The following is a 17,526-nucleotide window of genomic DNA, read 5'->3' as shown; positions in this document are numbered from 1 at the left end:
TGCTGCAGAAGGAACCTAGAGTGTCCGCGTGTCTTCTTCCCGGCGAGAGGACCACGCGGGCTACACCTATCTATAAGCATGGAAGATCTTTCCATTTTTTGATATCTTTCTCAATTTCTTTCTTCAGAGACTTGAAGTTCTTGTCATATAAGTTTTTCACTCTCTTGGTTAAAGTCTCACCAAGATATTTTACAATTCTATGACTATTGTGGAGGATATTGACTTTCCAACTTGTTTCTTAACCTATTTACTGTTTGTATAAAGGAGGGTTTCTGATTTCTTTGAGTTAACTTTGTATCCTGCCACATTTTTGAAGGGGTTTACCAGCTGTAGTAGTTTTCTTATAGAATTTTGGGGTTGCATTTATATATTAGCATATCATCCACCAATAGCAGTACTTTGACATCTTCCTTTCCATAGTGTATTTCCTTGATCTCCTTTGGTTTTCTTATTGCTCTTGCTACAACTTCAAGTTCTATATTGAAGATATATGGGGAGAATGGAAAAGGCTTGTCTTGTTCCAGATTTTAAAGAATATGCTTTAAGTTTCTCTCCATTTAGCTTGATGTTGGGTGTTGGTTTTAATGAGTTTAGGCATGCCCCTTGTATCCCTGCCTTTCCAAGACTTTTTCATAAAGGGGTGCTGAATTTTGTCAAATGATTTTTCGGCATCTTTTGAGATCATCATGTGGTTTTTTTTTTCAGTTTGTTTATATGGTGGATTATGTTGGTGGATTTTTGTATTTCAAACCATCCCCACATCCCTGAGATGAAGTATATTTTATCATGATAAATGATGTCATTGATGTGTTCTTGGATTTGATTTGCAAGTATTTTATTGAGTATTTCTGCATCAATGTTCATAAGGGGAATTGGTCTGAATTTTTTTTTTTTTTACTTTGTTGAGTCTTTGTGCAGTTTAGGTAGCAGGGTAACTGTCACCTCAAAGAATGATTTGGTAGTGTTCTTTCTGTTCTATTTTAGAGAATCTAGTTTGAGGACTATTGCCCTTAGCTCTTTGAAAGTCTGGAAAAATTCAATACTAAAACCATCTGTCCCATGGGTTTGTTTTGGATGGGAGAATTTTATTGACTGTTTCTATTTTCCTAGGGCTTATGGGATTATTCAGATAGTTTTCCTTATATCTTAATTTGGCTTTCCAATTTTGTCAAGAACAGGTTTTTGAAGTGAGACCTAATGATTTTTTGAATTTCCTCAGTGTCTTTTATGTCTCCCCTTTTATTTCTGACTTTGTTAATATGGGTACTGTGGCTTTCAGTTAGTTTGGCTAAAGGTTTGGCTATTTATGCTGTTAGCCTGTGTCTTTTTTACTGGGGGAATTGAATCCATTGGTGTTGAGAGATATTATTGACCAATGATTCTTGTTCTTTTTATGTATGTTGGTGGCAGTTGAGAGCAAGAGAGAGAGAGAGAGAGAGAGAGAGAGAGAGAGAGAGAGAGAGAGAGAGAGAGAGAGAGAGACTTCTATTGGTTTTAATGGTGTGAAATTATTTTTGTTTTCTTGGGGGTCATTAGACTCACTGGGAAGGAGTTTTCCTTCTAGTATCCTCTGTGGAGCAGGTCATTGAGACAGAAGCTACACAGAGAAATAATGAAACTAACACAGGTTATGATTCATATGGACCTAAGAGAGATGAGTGGGGGGGGGGATCATGTGATCAATTACCAAGACTCATGGCAACAAAACACATCTTTATTACACAGTACCTCATTTACTAGGTGCTTCCTCATTTGGCTCCTTTTTAGGAAAGCTGATTCCTTCTTCCAAAATCCCAATATGTATATTAAGCTCTATTGTTACTTGAAATATGTTCAGACTTTGGATTTGCTTTCCACTCCAATTTCTTTGTATTGTCCTAGTCAGTATGAGTCATTTACTCTCAGCATTATAGTGGTCCTTTCAGGGATGTAAAAAATAGTGAAAATTGTGGGTCTCCTTGATTTACCAACAAGATCACAGGATGTTGAAATTCCATGAGGTTGATATTCATCCTTCTTCTAGCTCAGACACTGTAACACAGGGAAGTGCTGTCTTCCCCATCTCTCTGGAGCCACTTTCTCTCTCTGTCACTGTCTCTCTCTCCCCTCCCTTTTCCATTTTCCTTTCTCCTTCTTCCTTCTTTCTCAGTTTCCCTTCTGTGTACTTTACCTCCCTCCTTTCTTTCAACTTTCTATCCTTTCTTAACTTCCTTTCTTACTCCTCACGATTTGCTGTTTAAAATGGTCCTTGAGTAAAGTTGTGAAATGTCACTAATGTTTTCATTTTCAAAAAGATTAGAAAATTCCAAAGCATGCATAATGATTTCATTTAGTCATGAATTACAATGCTATTGGTTGTAAAATCAGTTAAGAAGAGGTAACAATAATGTTAAATAAAGTGTTTTTCAATAGAATTGTACATCAAGTAAAATCATATATTAGCCCCTTTTGAGAATGGGGTGCCTAGAGATTTGTAGAAAACCATCCCTGTGTTTCCTCTGGGAGCCATGCTTTAGTATTTGCTAACTTTCCATTTGCAGACACTTTATGGATTATAACTATAGTTTCAGTGTCTCTTATAATATGGTGTTTATAGGAGTAATTTCTTAACCCTTGAATTAAAATTTTGTTATGTTGTAATTTTCCTAGCTCTATCAAGCTTTTTCCAGGGTTTATACCTCCTTCTATAAACCAGTATATTAGTTTTCTGTTGCTACTATGAAGAATTATTACAAACTTAGCTGCTTAAATAAGAAATTTTATTGATTTACAGTTTGGAGGTCAAAAGTCCAAAATGGGATTTCATTAGCTAATAAAATTGTTGTAAGGAATGCTTTCTTCCTGAATCTATACCTTGCCTTTTCTAGCTCCCTAATTAATGTTCTACAATCTCTGCAATCCCCCTTCTATCAACACATATTCTTTAACTCTTCTTCCTTAACATTTGTAATTGAACATGTAGCTTCTAGCACTATAAATTATTTATTACTCCTGCCCAAATTCATATAAGTATAGACCCCCTCAAAAAAATAGAAGATGCTTTTCTTCCCATACTCAAGAATTGTTAAGTAAATCAACCTGGAGACAGCACAATGCTCTTCTCTCTGTGATGAATTTTCTGTTCTTTTACTTCTCTATTCTCATTTCTAGTCCCAAGATCCAAGCCAAACCATTTGTATGCCCAGAGAAGAATTCATACAGAAGATGACAGAGACTGTGGGTTGGGGCACAAAGGAAGAATATGGAGAACTCTTTGACAAAGTGGATGTGGCCCGGGATGGCCTCATTGACTGGGACAAGCTGACTTCATTTATACTGTTATCGCTTTATGAGAGAGATGAACGAGCAAAGGCAACAGTTGTTCCCCAATGGAAGGACCTTGAATTCCTCCCAGGAAAACACAAGGACACTATTCAGAAAGTAGTTTTCTTAAAAAGTTCCAGTCGTTACTTAACTATTAGCAAGGAAGGCTTACTAGGAATCTGGGGAGAGAACTTAAAGTTGCAAGAATCACTTCCTATCACTTCAGATGCCATCAAACTCAAACATCTGTGGGTGACAAGTTTGGTTTCTCTGGAAAATGTTAACAAGGTACAAAATGTTTATAAATACACTTGAAAGTTGTTGTACCAATGTGGGGCCTGCAGCTGAAGCCCATGGCTCTCTCTCTCTCTCTCCCTGGTGCTGACCTGTGGCTGCACGGTGCGTTAGTTAAAAAGGAGGCAATGCATAAATTTGATATTTTATTGTAAGAAGGAGAAAGTAGCCCCGTCAAGTAGAGAGAAAGAAGAGGAAGGAGAGAAGGAGAGGAGAAAAGAAAGAGACACACACAGAGAGAGAGAGAGAGAGAGAGAAAGAGAGAGAGAGAGAGAGAGAGAGAGAGAGAGAGAGAGAGAGGAAAGGAAGAAAGCAAGAGAGGAACAAAGAGAGAGAGAGAGAGGAAGAAGAAGGCAAGAGAAGATAGAGGGCAAGAGCAAGAGAAGAGACAAAGAGCAAGAGAGAGAGGAGGGGCAAACCTCCCCTTTTATTGTATGGGGCGTAGCATGCCTGGCTGTGCTGTGGTCAGATGACTGGGGATAGGGTCCAGCTAGAATGCTGGGAGCTTGAGGCATTGTCTGCCTGATAGAGTATACATCTCCTGAGGGGGCTGCTGTGAAGGGTTGTGACTGAAACAGGAACCAAAGAATCAGGAGTTATGGCCAAGCTCCCTCTGCCCACTGCAAGCAGAAAACTACCCACGAAGGCTCCAGGGCTCAAAGCCAATTACTCTACTGACCCTAAGTTACCTGAGCAGACCACTGCCCCACACTGCCCCACAGAAAGTTACAAAAAAGACTAGAAAATGATAGAGTAGAACCCCTAGCTAGTATCACATGTAACACCAGCAGTGACAGAAAGCCACATTCATCTTTGGTGCCTGTCATCTTACTTGGAGGGAATATAAGAAGTACTTGCTTTCCAAAGCCTTCTCTTAGGTGTCTCAAAATGACATTGCATACAGTGACTCATATATTTTTCATTTGCTATGTAATTAATTGGCAACATTCTAAGGCATGGAACATGGTGGTGGATGTAGGATCAAAATAGGAAAGAAAGGGTGCCTTTGGGAATTAAATATGTTTTGTTTTGATATTTTTTGGCTAGAGTCCAATGTTAGAATTTGTGCTACTATACACACTTTTATAACACTGCTAAGGGTGCTCAGAACTATGTCTCACTTGGAAATTTGATGTGCATGCTTGCTTTGTATATCAGTTTCACTAAATCCATCACTAATATCCTTTGATTTTTCTACTTGGCTACTCTAGATAGCAGTAGCTTTTACGAGCAAAGAGATTTGTTTCTATGATCTACTGTCCAAAGAAGAATTTCCTTGTCAATACAAACTCCAAGGCCTGCAAGGAGCTCCCATATGCATGGATTATTGGTATGATCCTATTGATCCCAAAGACTCCATCCTTTCTTTTGGAGATATAACTGGAAAGGTAAGTGAGAGAAAGATGGGACTGCACAATAAGGATCTCATCTTCAAACTGTAGATCAAAGTAGAAATTCAAATGCCAGGACTATGACCTTCTATGTTATAAATTATGAGACTACACTCACTGGACATGGAAGATATGGGTTATACTACAGTTCCACCCTTTATTTATAAAATATATACCTTTGTTATTATGATCTTCTGTTGTGTATAATTATATTTTTAACTTAAAAACTTACAACTGTTATAATATAAAATGCTTAATACAAATAGATCTCAATATTAGTAGATATTTACCATTAATGTATGAAATTACTTCCTATTGGCCTTCCAAATTATTTGTTTTGATTACCATTGTCAGAGAGCTAAGAGAGTATTTTCATTTTATAAATCATAACAAAGGAATAGAGGCATGAAAGATGGTAAAATTGAACCTGTGACATTGGATACAGTCATTTCTCCTCCTATCAAATTGATCTTAGATGAGAGAAGTCATTACTTACTCAAGGACACTGGAGTATGTCAGACATTGAAGAGGCTTAAACAATCAATTCTCTTTCATGATTGTGAAAACTTCCATTGTTCCTCTTTTCAGTGACAAGTCCTTATTAAAGTAAAAAGCAATGCTTGGAAACCACTCTGTGAACTGTATAGTGGTTCTTCTACTGTCACTGATTATATACTTTAAGTATATAATAGAGAATCTTCCTAACTCATGATCTATTCCTTGTTAATGTTAGGGTACATAGAACTGTTGAACAGCACTTATACTGCCTGTGTTTGTTTCTCTTTTGATGACCCAAGGTTCAAGCAATTGCTTTCACAGCAGCCGTGATTTCCCTTTTTGAACGGCCTGCTAACGCGTGTGATGATGAGGAAGCCACGATGGCCATCGACTGGGCCGAGTTGGTCTCTGGATGTCACAAGTGTTGTCATGTATTACAGCACAAACATCATCATGGAGAGTGGGTTCGACAAGGTACTGGGTTTGAATGGTAGCAGGAAGAAACAGCCTTCTACGTTTAGTTTTAAGAAACACCATCTACGTTTAGTTCTTTAATGAAAGTGTTGCACACAGAATGTTTAAATCTAGAAACCAATAATTGATTCTCTGGAGATTTAGGTATAGACTCACTTTATCCCGTGAGTGCTGACTGGAATTACTTCATTTTCTTCTAAAACGTATGCTTCGTTCAATTAATTCAGGTGACCTATGCATGCAGAAGTCTCAGAAGACATGAAAAAATTGTCATAGAATCTCTTCAGTCTCAAGTCCACTGATCCTAACCTATGTCAGTCATTCACACAGTGCTTAGTGAAAAAAATTAAAGGAATTCCTCAAGAGTGCTTCTTTTAACTTTTTTTTTGTGTTCTTTTGAGAAACATTAGTGCTTCCTTCAGAATGTAATTTTCTTTCTTTGTCATTTTTAAGCATTTAATTAATTTCACTGATGCTCTGTTTTGTATATTTTAGCTATTAATCTTACTATGTATACATATTTAAATCTTTTAACATGTATTTTAATCAGAAAGATCACTTCAAACTCACTATTTTTTCCCTTTGCTTCTTTATTTTGCTTCTTAGGCTGACATAGCACATATGAGTCTTCTTCCTCTGCCTCCAAATTATAGATAAAGTGCTCTCTGTCTCTTTGTTTCAGTTTGTCTCTGTCTTTCCCGTCCTTCTCTCCCTTTCTGCTCTCTCTCCTTCCCCCCCTCCATACTTTCTTCCCTCCTCTCTCCCTCTTGATATAATATACAAGTTCTTCCTGTCTAGAACACATGAATAGCAGCTCTTTGTGACAGGATTATTTTATAGATCAGCATTTATAGAATGCTAGAATTTTCTTAAAACTTAATCATTAATGAGTTAATGATGTTCATAATATATTTTATTTCAAAAACAATAATCTTGATTATTCAAGAGCTAAGTGTACAGTATCTTTCCTGTACTGATATTAAGGGTTATGGTGATTTTATTACGTAGAAATTGCTACATTAGTGAAAATCTAAAGAATAGAAATCACTACTACTTTGGGAGCTCCCGAAGGTCTGGGTTAGTTGACTCTGTTGGCCTTCCTGTGGAGTTCTGATCCCCTTTGGGTCCCTCAATCCTTTCCCCAATTCTTCCAAAAGACTCCCTGAGCTCTCTCTAATGTTTGGCTGTGGGTCTTTGCATGTTTCAATTCTCTCAGAGGACGGTTATGCTAGGTTTCAGTCTGCAAGCATAACAGAGTATCATTAATAATGTCATGAATTGGTTCTTGCCCATGGGATTGGTCTCAAGTTGGCAAGGTCATTCCTTCAGTCTCAGCTCCATTTTTTGTCCTTGCGTTTAATACAGGCAGAACCTAGTAACCACTGAACAAATGTAGCAGAAGTTCAGCTTAGTCTTCATGTGGGTACCCCAACAACTGAATCAGAGACTGGCTCTTACTCTGTCACTTACCTGTTGATCCTGTTCCCCTAACCGAGGTGTCTTGTCTGATCTAAGCAGGAGTTGATATTCCCAGTCCTTCAGTGACTCCAAGTGCCATCTTTGGTTGGTACTCAGGGGGGCTTCCCCCTTCTCAGAGGAGAAGGAGTTTGGGGAATGAGAGTGAGGGGCTGTGTGAGGGGGGATCTTAGAAGAGAGGGGGGACTGCAATTGGGATGTAAAGTGAATAAATAAATTAATTGAAAACAAAAAGTAGAACAACAATAAAAAAGAAAAATAAGTTAGAATGTAATTTTATTTTTAAAAATTATTTATTTTTATAAATAAATAGAATGTAATTCAAAGACAAGAACAGAAATTAGTAATTTCATTGACATGAGTAAAATATACTGAAATTAATATTTCTGGTCAAATTTTTTTTTTAAGATTTATTTTATTTATTATTATAAATGTGTTCACTGTAGCTGTCTTTGGACCACCAGAAGAGGGCATCAGATTTCATTACGGGTGGTTGTAAGCCACCATGTAGTTGCTGGAATTTGAACTCATGACCTTCAGAAGAGCAGTCAGTGCTCCTGCTCGCTGAGCCATCTCACCAGCCCCTCTGGTCAACTTTTAGCAAAGTTTAAAATTGGAATGTCAAAGGCACCAACTGTTGGTTTTTCTGACAGCTTTATGATTTTTAGATCTCATGATGATCTTCTAAAATGTGGCCCCAAATCAAAATCAAAATTATGTATAAGTGACAGTAAATTATGACTTATTTTTTGGTATAAATAATATATTCAGTATATTCTATCCATCCTCTGATTTTGATAGGGTATTAGTTGAAGAAAAACAACACTGGATGTTGTCTTCTACTGTGGCATTCACAAAATTATATGTCAAATTTTTATAATACCAAAATAAAGATCAATGTAGTGGAAATGAACTGAAAGAAACTATAGAAGCTGATTTTGAATTAAGTGCTATATGCCCACAAATAAATGAGAGAATAAATTATAAACACAAAGCAGTATATTTTGAAATCTACAGTAGTGTGTTTTTGAAATTTAGTTTATACTTGTGTTCCAATACTTTATGGTAATATGGATAAATCAGAAGAAGTAGTCTATAGTATGTACCTTTTAAAAAGATTGAGACCATTTAAAGTAAAAGTTTCTGCAGATGAATGATGTTGAAACATCTTCTTCCTATTCAAGGTATACTCCAAGTTCTTCCTCAATTTCATTTAGATCTCTTAAAATCAATGTTAATAGCACAGGACCCCTATCCATGAGTTATTCGTCGTTTTTGTCTGCTGTATGATATTGTTCCTTAAGTCAGGATAAATTTACTCCTCATCAGATTTTTATCATATCATTTTCAGCTCTTGTATGGAAGTCAGAGAAAATTGTATGTATGACTTCAGAAATCCTATGTGAGGTTATACCTCTCCAAATCACTATAAACTAGGAATGAGCTACAGCAAAATGATATGCATATATGTGTGTATGTACTTATGTATGGTAATGATATATGAATGGTATATATAAAGATATATAATGATATATGTTAATTATATATATTGTTATATATTTTAGGGTTCTCTAGAGAAATAAAATCAATAGAATGTGTGTACATGTATAATATATGTAGATGGACATTTATTATATATACATATATATATATACATATATATATGTATATATATATATATAATAGCTATTTTCTCACTGAAGAGGCTGAGTATTGGTAGTGGACCAATACAGGAGGTCAAATGCTTCAACAGTTTCAGTCTAGTACAGAGGATTCCTAGAGAGCTGGCAGTCTTTAGTCCAGGGTCCCCATGTCAGTGATGGATGGCAGTATAATGGCAACAATAGGTGAGAAAAACTTGCCAATAGGTAGATAAACTCACAATGACACATAATAGCAAACAAGAACAAGAAAAGCAAGAAGGCTTTCCTGAGAATTTTTTTTATATATTTAGTTGTCACCCATATTAAGGGTGGGTATTTCCTTTTCAGTTAAGGTAATAAGGAAAATCACTCACAGTCATACATGATAATTAGTTTAGTTTAGATATGTCCAGAGGCTTGTATTCTAGGTTTTGTCAAGTTGTTAATCAACACTAAGCATCAAATATCTATCATATTATATTTACCTATCTGTGTATCTACTATCTATCTACCATCCATCCATTTAATCTTTCTATCTGCCTGTCTGTCTATCTGTCCATCTAATCTGTCCATCCATCATCTATCCATCCATCTATCCATCCATCACCCATCTATCTATCTATCTATCTATCTATCTATCTATCTATCTATCTACCTATCATCTACATAATTACCTATCTGCTATTTCTGTGTATAAATATAAGTATGTATATTCATATCCATCTATAGCTACTCAAGACTATGGAAAGAGAATCATGACTGAACTGCAGTGTGAATTCTAAGCTAGACTGAAAGCTTTCTGAGACTTTATCTCAAAATCAAATTGAAAAGGGAGATGGGTACATAGCTCGGTGGTAGGGTAGTTACCTAACTTGCAAGAGGCCCTAGTTCATGCAGGTATATGCACACACACACACACACACACACACACACACACACACACACACACACTCACTCACACACAGGCACACATGCACACACATGCAAACAATATCTCACAATATAGACATAAAATTTATCTCACACACATAGACACATAATTTATTTCACAAATATGTGTCCACACATGCATATATATACACATAAGTAACATAAAATTCTTCCCCTATTTAGTTTCTAGGTTTAAGATTCACCTGCCACTGAACATAAAACTACTTAACTCTTAGCCAGTGAAAAGGCATCTTCTGAGATGTATTGACAGATACCAGATTAACTATGACTTTCAGTTGTTTGAAGCTCAATTGTCTTAGTATGAAGAAAATGGAGGAAGAGAAAAATGAAGTGGATGGGAAGAGATATGAAAAATAAAGCAAACTGCAGCTCGGTGAGATTTGCAGAGTTTGTGGACCATGACCTCTGATTCCCAAGACCTGCTCGTCCAGAGGCAGCCAAGTAAGGGCTGCTTGGATTTTATATCTGTTGCACTTGAGCAGCATTGATGGATATTCTTACAGTTTCTCAAGCATATATTTGGCCCCTTTCTTCTGAGTGTAAGAGAGTGTATAAGTGAGGAAAGAAACACAAATATGAGAACACATTTTAAAAAAACCCTAAAGGTAAAATATCTGTTATATTAAATGTCAGTGGGAAAGTCAGTTTCAGTCATAACAGTTTAATCATATGCTTTCACTAAGTTTCATATTCATTGAAATTTTGAAGGAGAATATGTTTTCATCTTTTCTGATTGGGTCTATGTCATAGTTTAACAGAAAAATAATTATACCCTTAAGAGTGCAGAATGAATGTAGATATTTGGGGCAAGTAGTAGAGAGACTGTCTTGAATTTTAGAGCATTTCCTTCTAACGAGTGATCTTCTATGGGGCATGTTTTGGAAGTTATTGTCTGGGATTGTCACAATTAAAGAAACATGAACCAGGTGTAGTGATGCATGTCTTTAATTCTAGAATTCAAGTTCTGAGGGGATATTGTATGTCTGTGGTTATTCTGAGCTATACAGAAAGTAGGAGTTCATCCTGTGCCACAGAACAAGATTTTGTGTGCAAACAAACAAACAAACAAACAAGCAAACAAACAAAGTGGTTGGGCTGTCGCTCAGTGGTACTTCTTGCCTAGAAGATGCCTGTTGGAAGAAGTACTGCTTAAACAAAAGCGATAGGGTTTTATTACATGAAAACGTATTCTCCAACTTCATTTGGTCACACACAGAAAGAGATTTAAAAAAAAAGTTCTGAAAGCATAAAAAAAAACCCAGCAAATGAAGATAACAAAATTACTAATTGTAGTAATTAACAGCGCTGGTACTGAGAACTTAAACACAGACACCAGGTTGTGTTTCCTCAGGGAGTCTTTATAATTGGTAGGGATTAAGCTGGCAAGAGAAGCTGGATCTAGGGACTTGTGGATGTGCTGCTCTGCTTCCCAGAATGGAAATCATCCCTCCAGTTAAAGGAGGGGCTAGACCCTGCTGTCTGTCTTGCTGAGAGTCATGCTGGGTTTAAGGCAGTTGAAATTAGCTGTGAGATGGTGACCTGGGTTTAAAAAAAGGATTCTCTTCCTACACCCTGCTTGTATTGTGTATACATGTCTGCCTGACATTCTGCAAGTCAGAGAAATTAATTGTGTCCTTTTTAAAAAATACGTTTAGCTGTGTGGGCTTTGTTTTAAAAAACACATTTTTTTTTTTTACTTTTAAGGGCCAAGTAGACATTCGTTTCTTATATTTACTCTTTGTTGATTGAATGGAAAAGCTGATGGAATAGGACTCCAAGGTATGAAAAGAAGCTAAATGCCTCTTCATAAAGAAAACCTTTAAAACTGTCAGAATAAAGTGGAGTGCTTCCTCCCATGGCTCAGACTGAAAGCCTAGACCCTGTAAGAATTATCCCTAGTTATAAATGACTCAGGCTTCCCTACCAGTCCTGGATCTGTCCCAAGTGTAGTGTGGTGGGCTCCTGGTTGTTATGTTAAGTACATGCCACAGCATCACCTCACTTTTGGGTATTGCTTTACATTTTCAAGTCACTTCACCCATTAACTAATAGCTCCTTGGCAGTTTCATTTTGACAGTACAAATGAGGACAAGGATCAATTAATGGCAAAATCCTTGAGTGCCTTTCTATTTTGTTTTTAATTTTTATTTATATGTTTTTAATTGAAATAAAATTATATTACTTTTCCCTTCTTTTCCTTTCTCCAGCTCCTCCTAGAACTCTCTCATTCCTCCTCACCCAAATTATTCATACACATACACACACACACATACACACACACAGAGAGAGAGAGAGAGAGAGAGAGAGAGAGAGAGAGAGAGAGAGAGAGAGAGAACAGCTTAATGTTCTAGAGAGATTTGAAAAATTAATTTATATATATTTTTTACTTATTCACTTAACATCACACACATTGCCCCTCTCCTGGTTACTCTTTCACAATCCTTCCTCAATCCCTCCCTCCCCTTCTCCTGTGAGTGGCTGGAGTTTCCCTTTGGTAGTAACCTCCCATCTTGGCACTTCAAGTTCTGGGTGCTTCCTCTCCCACTGAGGGCAGACAAGGCAGCCCAGCTAGAAGAATATATCCCATATACAGGCAACAAATTTTGGGATAGCTCCTGCTTCAGTTGTTCAGGACCCACATGAAGACCAAGCTGCATATCTGCTATATATGTGCTGGGAAGCCTAGGTCCAGCTTGTGAATGTTCTTTGATTGGTGGTTCAGTCTCTGGGAGTTCCAAGGGTCTGTTTGTTGACTCTCTTGATCTTCCTATGGAGTTCCTATCATGATAGGGACTACAATCTTTCCTCTTGTTCTTCCATAAGAGTCCCGAGGCTCCATCCACTCTTTGGCTGTGGGTGTCTGCACCTGTCTGAGTCATTTGGTGGGTCAAGCCTCATGTGTGTGTGTATGTGTGTGTAAATTATGTATATGTTTGCATGTATATGTATATTAGTGTCTATGTATTATAAATGTATAATTTATTATATGTGATTTCCTTACTACAATTAAAGATGTGAGGGAATAACTTTTCCAGATAATTTAGTTTTAAAGAAGTGCCGCTTCTCTCGTCTTTTACACATGTATCCCCAGGAAATCTACCATTCCACAGATGAAAAACAAGTTGTATCTTGATTTCTATATAAAGCATGAATTGTTGAAGCTCCAATATATAAGCTTACAGACCTATAAATGTCAGCTGGTAAGCTACAGATTCAAATTTTAGGACAATAATGTGAACACTAGAGCAGGATAAAGTACTGTGTCTTTCAAATCCTCCAAAATGAAGATGGTAATTGGGTATATTAGCGAAATTTTCTTGATGGTAATGTTTTGTTTTGATTATATTATAATCATATTATGGAATTTCTGTGGAGTTGATGATATGGTTATGATACAATTTTTTAGATTTTACAATATTGATTTTGAGTGCCAAACCATAGTAATCTTTAATATTTTCTATAAACAAAAGAAATAAATTCAATGAGTCCCTGAACAGTAGTTTACATTTGAAATATTTATACTTTGACATATCTAGAAAATTGCCATCATGCAGCAGGTGAATGCCCCTGAAATGAACTATTTATTCTCTAAGGCAGCTGAAAGCATTAACTTTACAGCCTATTCCTTTAGACCTCCTTCCTTCCCCCACCATCCCTGCCTTCTTCCCTCTCTCTGTCAGCATCTCTTTTTCTTTCATAAGGAAGCATAGTGGATGGTAGATGGAGATAGGAGGATGGAGATATTCAGGGAAGATGTAGAACTCTGGTTCTCAAGGAGACTCAACAGCAACATGAAAGAGTAAGGGAAGGGAAGAACTGAAGTTCAAGTGGGGATTTGTGTTCAGAGTGAGGCCACTGGGACAGAAATGGTGCAGGTGGTAGAAATAATACCAGAAGTGGTCCTGACATGTGACATGTATGTAGCAGTGTGACTTATCGGAAAGGGAGTATGCAATAGAAGAGAAAAGGAGAGCTTACAGTCAGTTCAGTCTCCTCTCTGTCTGTAATTAGTTACATGACCTGGAGCAAACTGAGTTTTAGAATGTCTATCTCCTCATTAGAAAACTTCAAATAACTTACACAATGAAGATTATGATAGGCAGAGAACTCCAGGCATGTTGCCTGGTACGTGAGAAGGAGCCAGCAAATTCTCTTTATCATTATTTAAAAATAGCCAAAAGGGTAAGGGCAATTAACAATGGAGGATGAGCTGGGAACGGACTGGAAACATGGACCATTTTGCTCAGTAACATCACTTCTGTTTCCTGACTTTTCATAGTGAGTTAGTCTGTGTACCAGAGGGATTTCTCTTTCTGAGATTATCTTTTTCATCTTAGCTTCCCTTTTGTCTTGAAGAAATTCTGTTCAACATCAGTTCAGAAGAGATCCTGTTCAACATCTGGTTAAAGTTAATTGCATTAAAGAAGTAAAAACTAAAATGGAGAATCTATTTTGTGCTTTGATTAATATAAATAAGTAGTAAAAGAAACTTTGAATATTCCAAGGATGCCAAGCACAGTGCTATACACCTGAAAGATCAGCTCTTGGGAGTCTCAGATGCAAATGTTGTGAGCTTGAGCCCAGATTGGCTCATATAGGGAACTCCAGGACAATCTGGGGTATATATATCCAAACCTTTTCCCAGAAAGCAATATGTAGAGCCACACAGGAAAGCAAGTGGAGAGTTCTTTTCTAATCCTACATTACCTTGCATTCAGAGGTTCAACCCCTGACTTCATCAGTGCTATCATATATGAATTGTGGTGAGCAGGTTCTTAAAACCCTGATGTACAAAAATTTGTTTCTGTGTACACTTTTCTGATGGAGTTGATGGTTTTCATCAGATTCTAAATAAATATTTGCTCTCTGAAATGTAAGAAATGTTGGTTAGTTCTTTAGAGTGTGTAATGATGTCTATATTCTACAGAATTCTTTCCAGCATCTTGCTACTATAAGTGTGGACCTTAGGGAGTATAAGCAACACCATCAGGGATCATGTGAGTGATGTTCAGTCAGGATGGCACAGCTAGAATCCACATTTTCATTCTGATCTTCCAGTGACTCCTCTGCATGCTACAACATGAACAGTCATAGTTGTCAAGGAGTCAGATTCTACAGACAGAATTTGTATTTTGTATCTGCTAGCATCTAGCATTGAGTTTCAATCTGTGATATTTGCACCATCATTCTGATCACAAATTTAATATCAGAACTTCGGATCCCGCAAGTCTGAAATAACCACCTTTCATCTTTAGCTTCATTACTAAACTTGTGTTGGTGAGTTTTGTTTTTTCATCTGTAAAGTAAAATGTAAGTTGAATTTCTGTGTGCTCAAAATACTTTCATTCTCCCATCTTGGAGACAGCATTAAGTATCCTTTGAAAGATTCTTAATTTTTAGACTAAAAATAAAATTATGTGTAGGCATGTGTGTCTCAAGGTAAGGTATGTGTATGTAGGTGTGGTTGCTCAAGTAGGTTAGAAGAAATTGCCAAACCCCATAGATATAGAGATTTTGTGAGTAAATGTACATGAATAATGGGAACCAAACTCAGGTTCTCTGCAAGAACAGAAGGTACCATTAACTGAAAAGCCCTAACCTGGGGTGATAGTTATTTTTTTCCCTAATAACACATACCTGTCAACACACATAAGACATTCCTCATTTTTATTTTCTGCTTCTTTAATACAAGTCATTTGTTTTGTCATATCTCTGTCATCAATAGAATGACTATGAAATGTCTTCAAAACACCAAGTCCTATGTGGTTGGCTTTCTTTTAACACATCTTTGTATAATTCTGTGTAGTAATACTATGGGATAAAATATTATCTGATTATTTGGCTTACATTCTTCTAAGCTCAGAGCCACATGTCTAAGGTACAGAGTGAATCTATTTCTTCAGTATCTTCATCACACCACAGGTGTTAACAAATACCCAGTAATTCTGAAGATTGGATAACAAACATCCTTTGATAACCAATGTCTGTGATACCAATGAGAAGCAATGTAGGTGGTACTCTAAATAGTCTCAATCTCATTAAATATAAATTATGAATGTGCTGTATTTAATTGCTTGGGAGATAGAAATGAAATATATTAAATTAGGCCATTCTCATGTCAATATCAGCTCTTTAATGAATACATTCCAGCTGCTTTTAGAAATAATTAACTCAATAGTATAGGTAAGATAGGAAGGACTGTAGCTAGCTATTCTTCAGCTTCCTTGCCTGTAGCAGTTATTTGGAAATTTGTTTATGCATATTTATAGAAGCACATGTTCTGAATAACTTATAAATAACAGACATTTATTTTTATAGTTCTTAAGGACACGAAGTTCAAAGATTACACTGTCAGTAGACATGGTGTCTGGAGAAGGACGCTTCTTGAATTAGAGATACGATATTCCAGCTGTGTCCTCTCATAATAAAAGGAACAAACAACCTCCCTCAGTTATCATATATGAGGGCGCCAACCCAAATTTTGAGGTCATAATTCCCTGATCACCTCCCAAGAGGAGGCCTTCCTATTGTCATTACCTTGAAGAGTAGGTTTCAATGTATCAATTAAAGAGACTACAAATATGTAACCATAGCAGTACCTACTAAAGATTATGAAGAATGCATATTCGTGCTTTTGAAAACATTTATTTTTACATTCATTTCTTTATGGGGACTGTGTGAGTGAGTGTGTATGGTGTCTGAGTACACTGTGGCATGAGCATGGAGGGTGGCGTACAACACATGATAGTCTGTTCTCTCTTGCATCATGTGGGTTCTGGGTATTGGATTCAGGTCATTAGATAGAGGCAAGCACTTTGACCTGGATTTAGCCATCTTGCCTGCCCTCACACCCTTTCCAACTTAGCTAGACAGTAAATATACTGTCTAAAGGATAATCAGTAGTGCAATGTCACAAGCTTGCTTGAAGTGAGCAATAGATCACACACACACACACACACACACACATACACACACACACACACACGCACACACATACACACACACATGAAATTAACACATTTGTTACAAGTCCACAGGGCACATTTGTGCCTGCTCATGGATGTAGAGAAGAAACCCATATTTAAGAAATCTGAGATTTTTACAGAAGTATAAGACATGTAATTCCTTTTGCTCCTGAGAAAGCAACTTTTGTTCTTCACGCCTGCCATTTCCTTCAAAGAGAGACATTATCTCTGCATTCCAAGGCTGTTTGTTACAAACATGCCTTTGAAATGATAATCTTGAATAAATGGCAGCCAGTGCTCAGCTTCATTAGATGTATAGAAATGCTCCTGATTCACTGAGAATTGTCTAAGTCTTTGTCTACCTCACTTGATTCTACATAAGAAGCAGCAGGCAGAAAAAAATCTAAAAGTGCTTATGTTTAAGCAACTTTTCCTATGCTATACAAGTGACAGAATGCTTTGGTGATGCATTTCATTTTGGCATCAAGGCAGAAAGCTTTCAGTTTTGAATACAAGTAGATTATTTTTCTG

The 17,526-nt window shown here is 36.8% G+C and overlaps 1 protein-coding gene across 2 annotated transcripts in view; it reads left to right on the top strand.

Annotated features, from left to right (window-relative positions):
* Positions 1–17,526, top strand: part of Wdr49 (WD repeat domain 49) — a 191,284-nt gene that overhangs the window by 29,086 nt on the left and 144,672 nt on the right. For both annotated transcript variants that reach the window (XM_031374103.1, XM_031374104.1), the window contains 3 exons: positions 3,151–3,591; positions 4,809–4,985; positions 5,786–5,960. In XM_031374103.1, the coding sequence (XP_031229963.1) occupies positions 3,151–3,591; positions 4,809–4,985; positions 5,786–5,960 (793 nt within the window). The remainder of the gene's footprint in view (positions 1–3,150; positions 3,592–4,808; positions 4,986–5,785; positions 5,961–17,526) is intronic.

This window comes from Mastomys coucha, unplaced genomic scaffold (genome assembly GCF_008632895.1).
Source record: "Mastomys coucha isolate ucsf_1 unplaced genomic scaffold, UCSF_Mcou_1 pScaffold16, whole genome shotgun sequence".
Lineage (NCBI taxonomy): Eukaryota > Metazoa > Chordata > Mammalia > Rodentia > Muridae > Mastomys > Mastomys coucha.
This window is presented reverse-complemented; position numbering and strand designations above follow the sequence as displayed.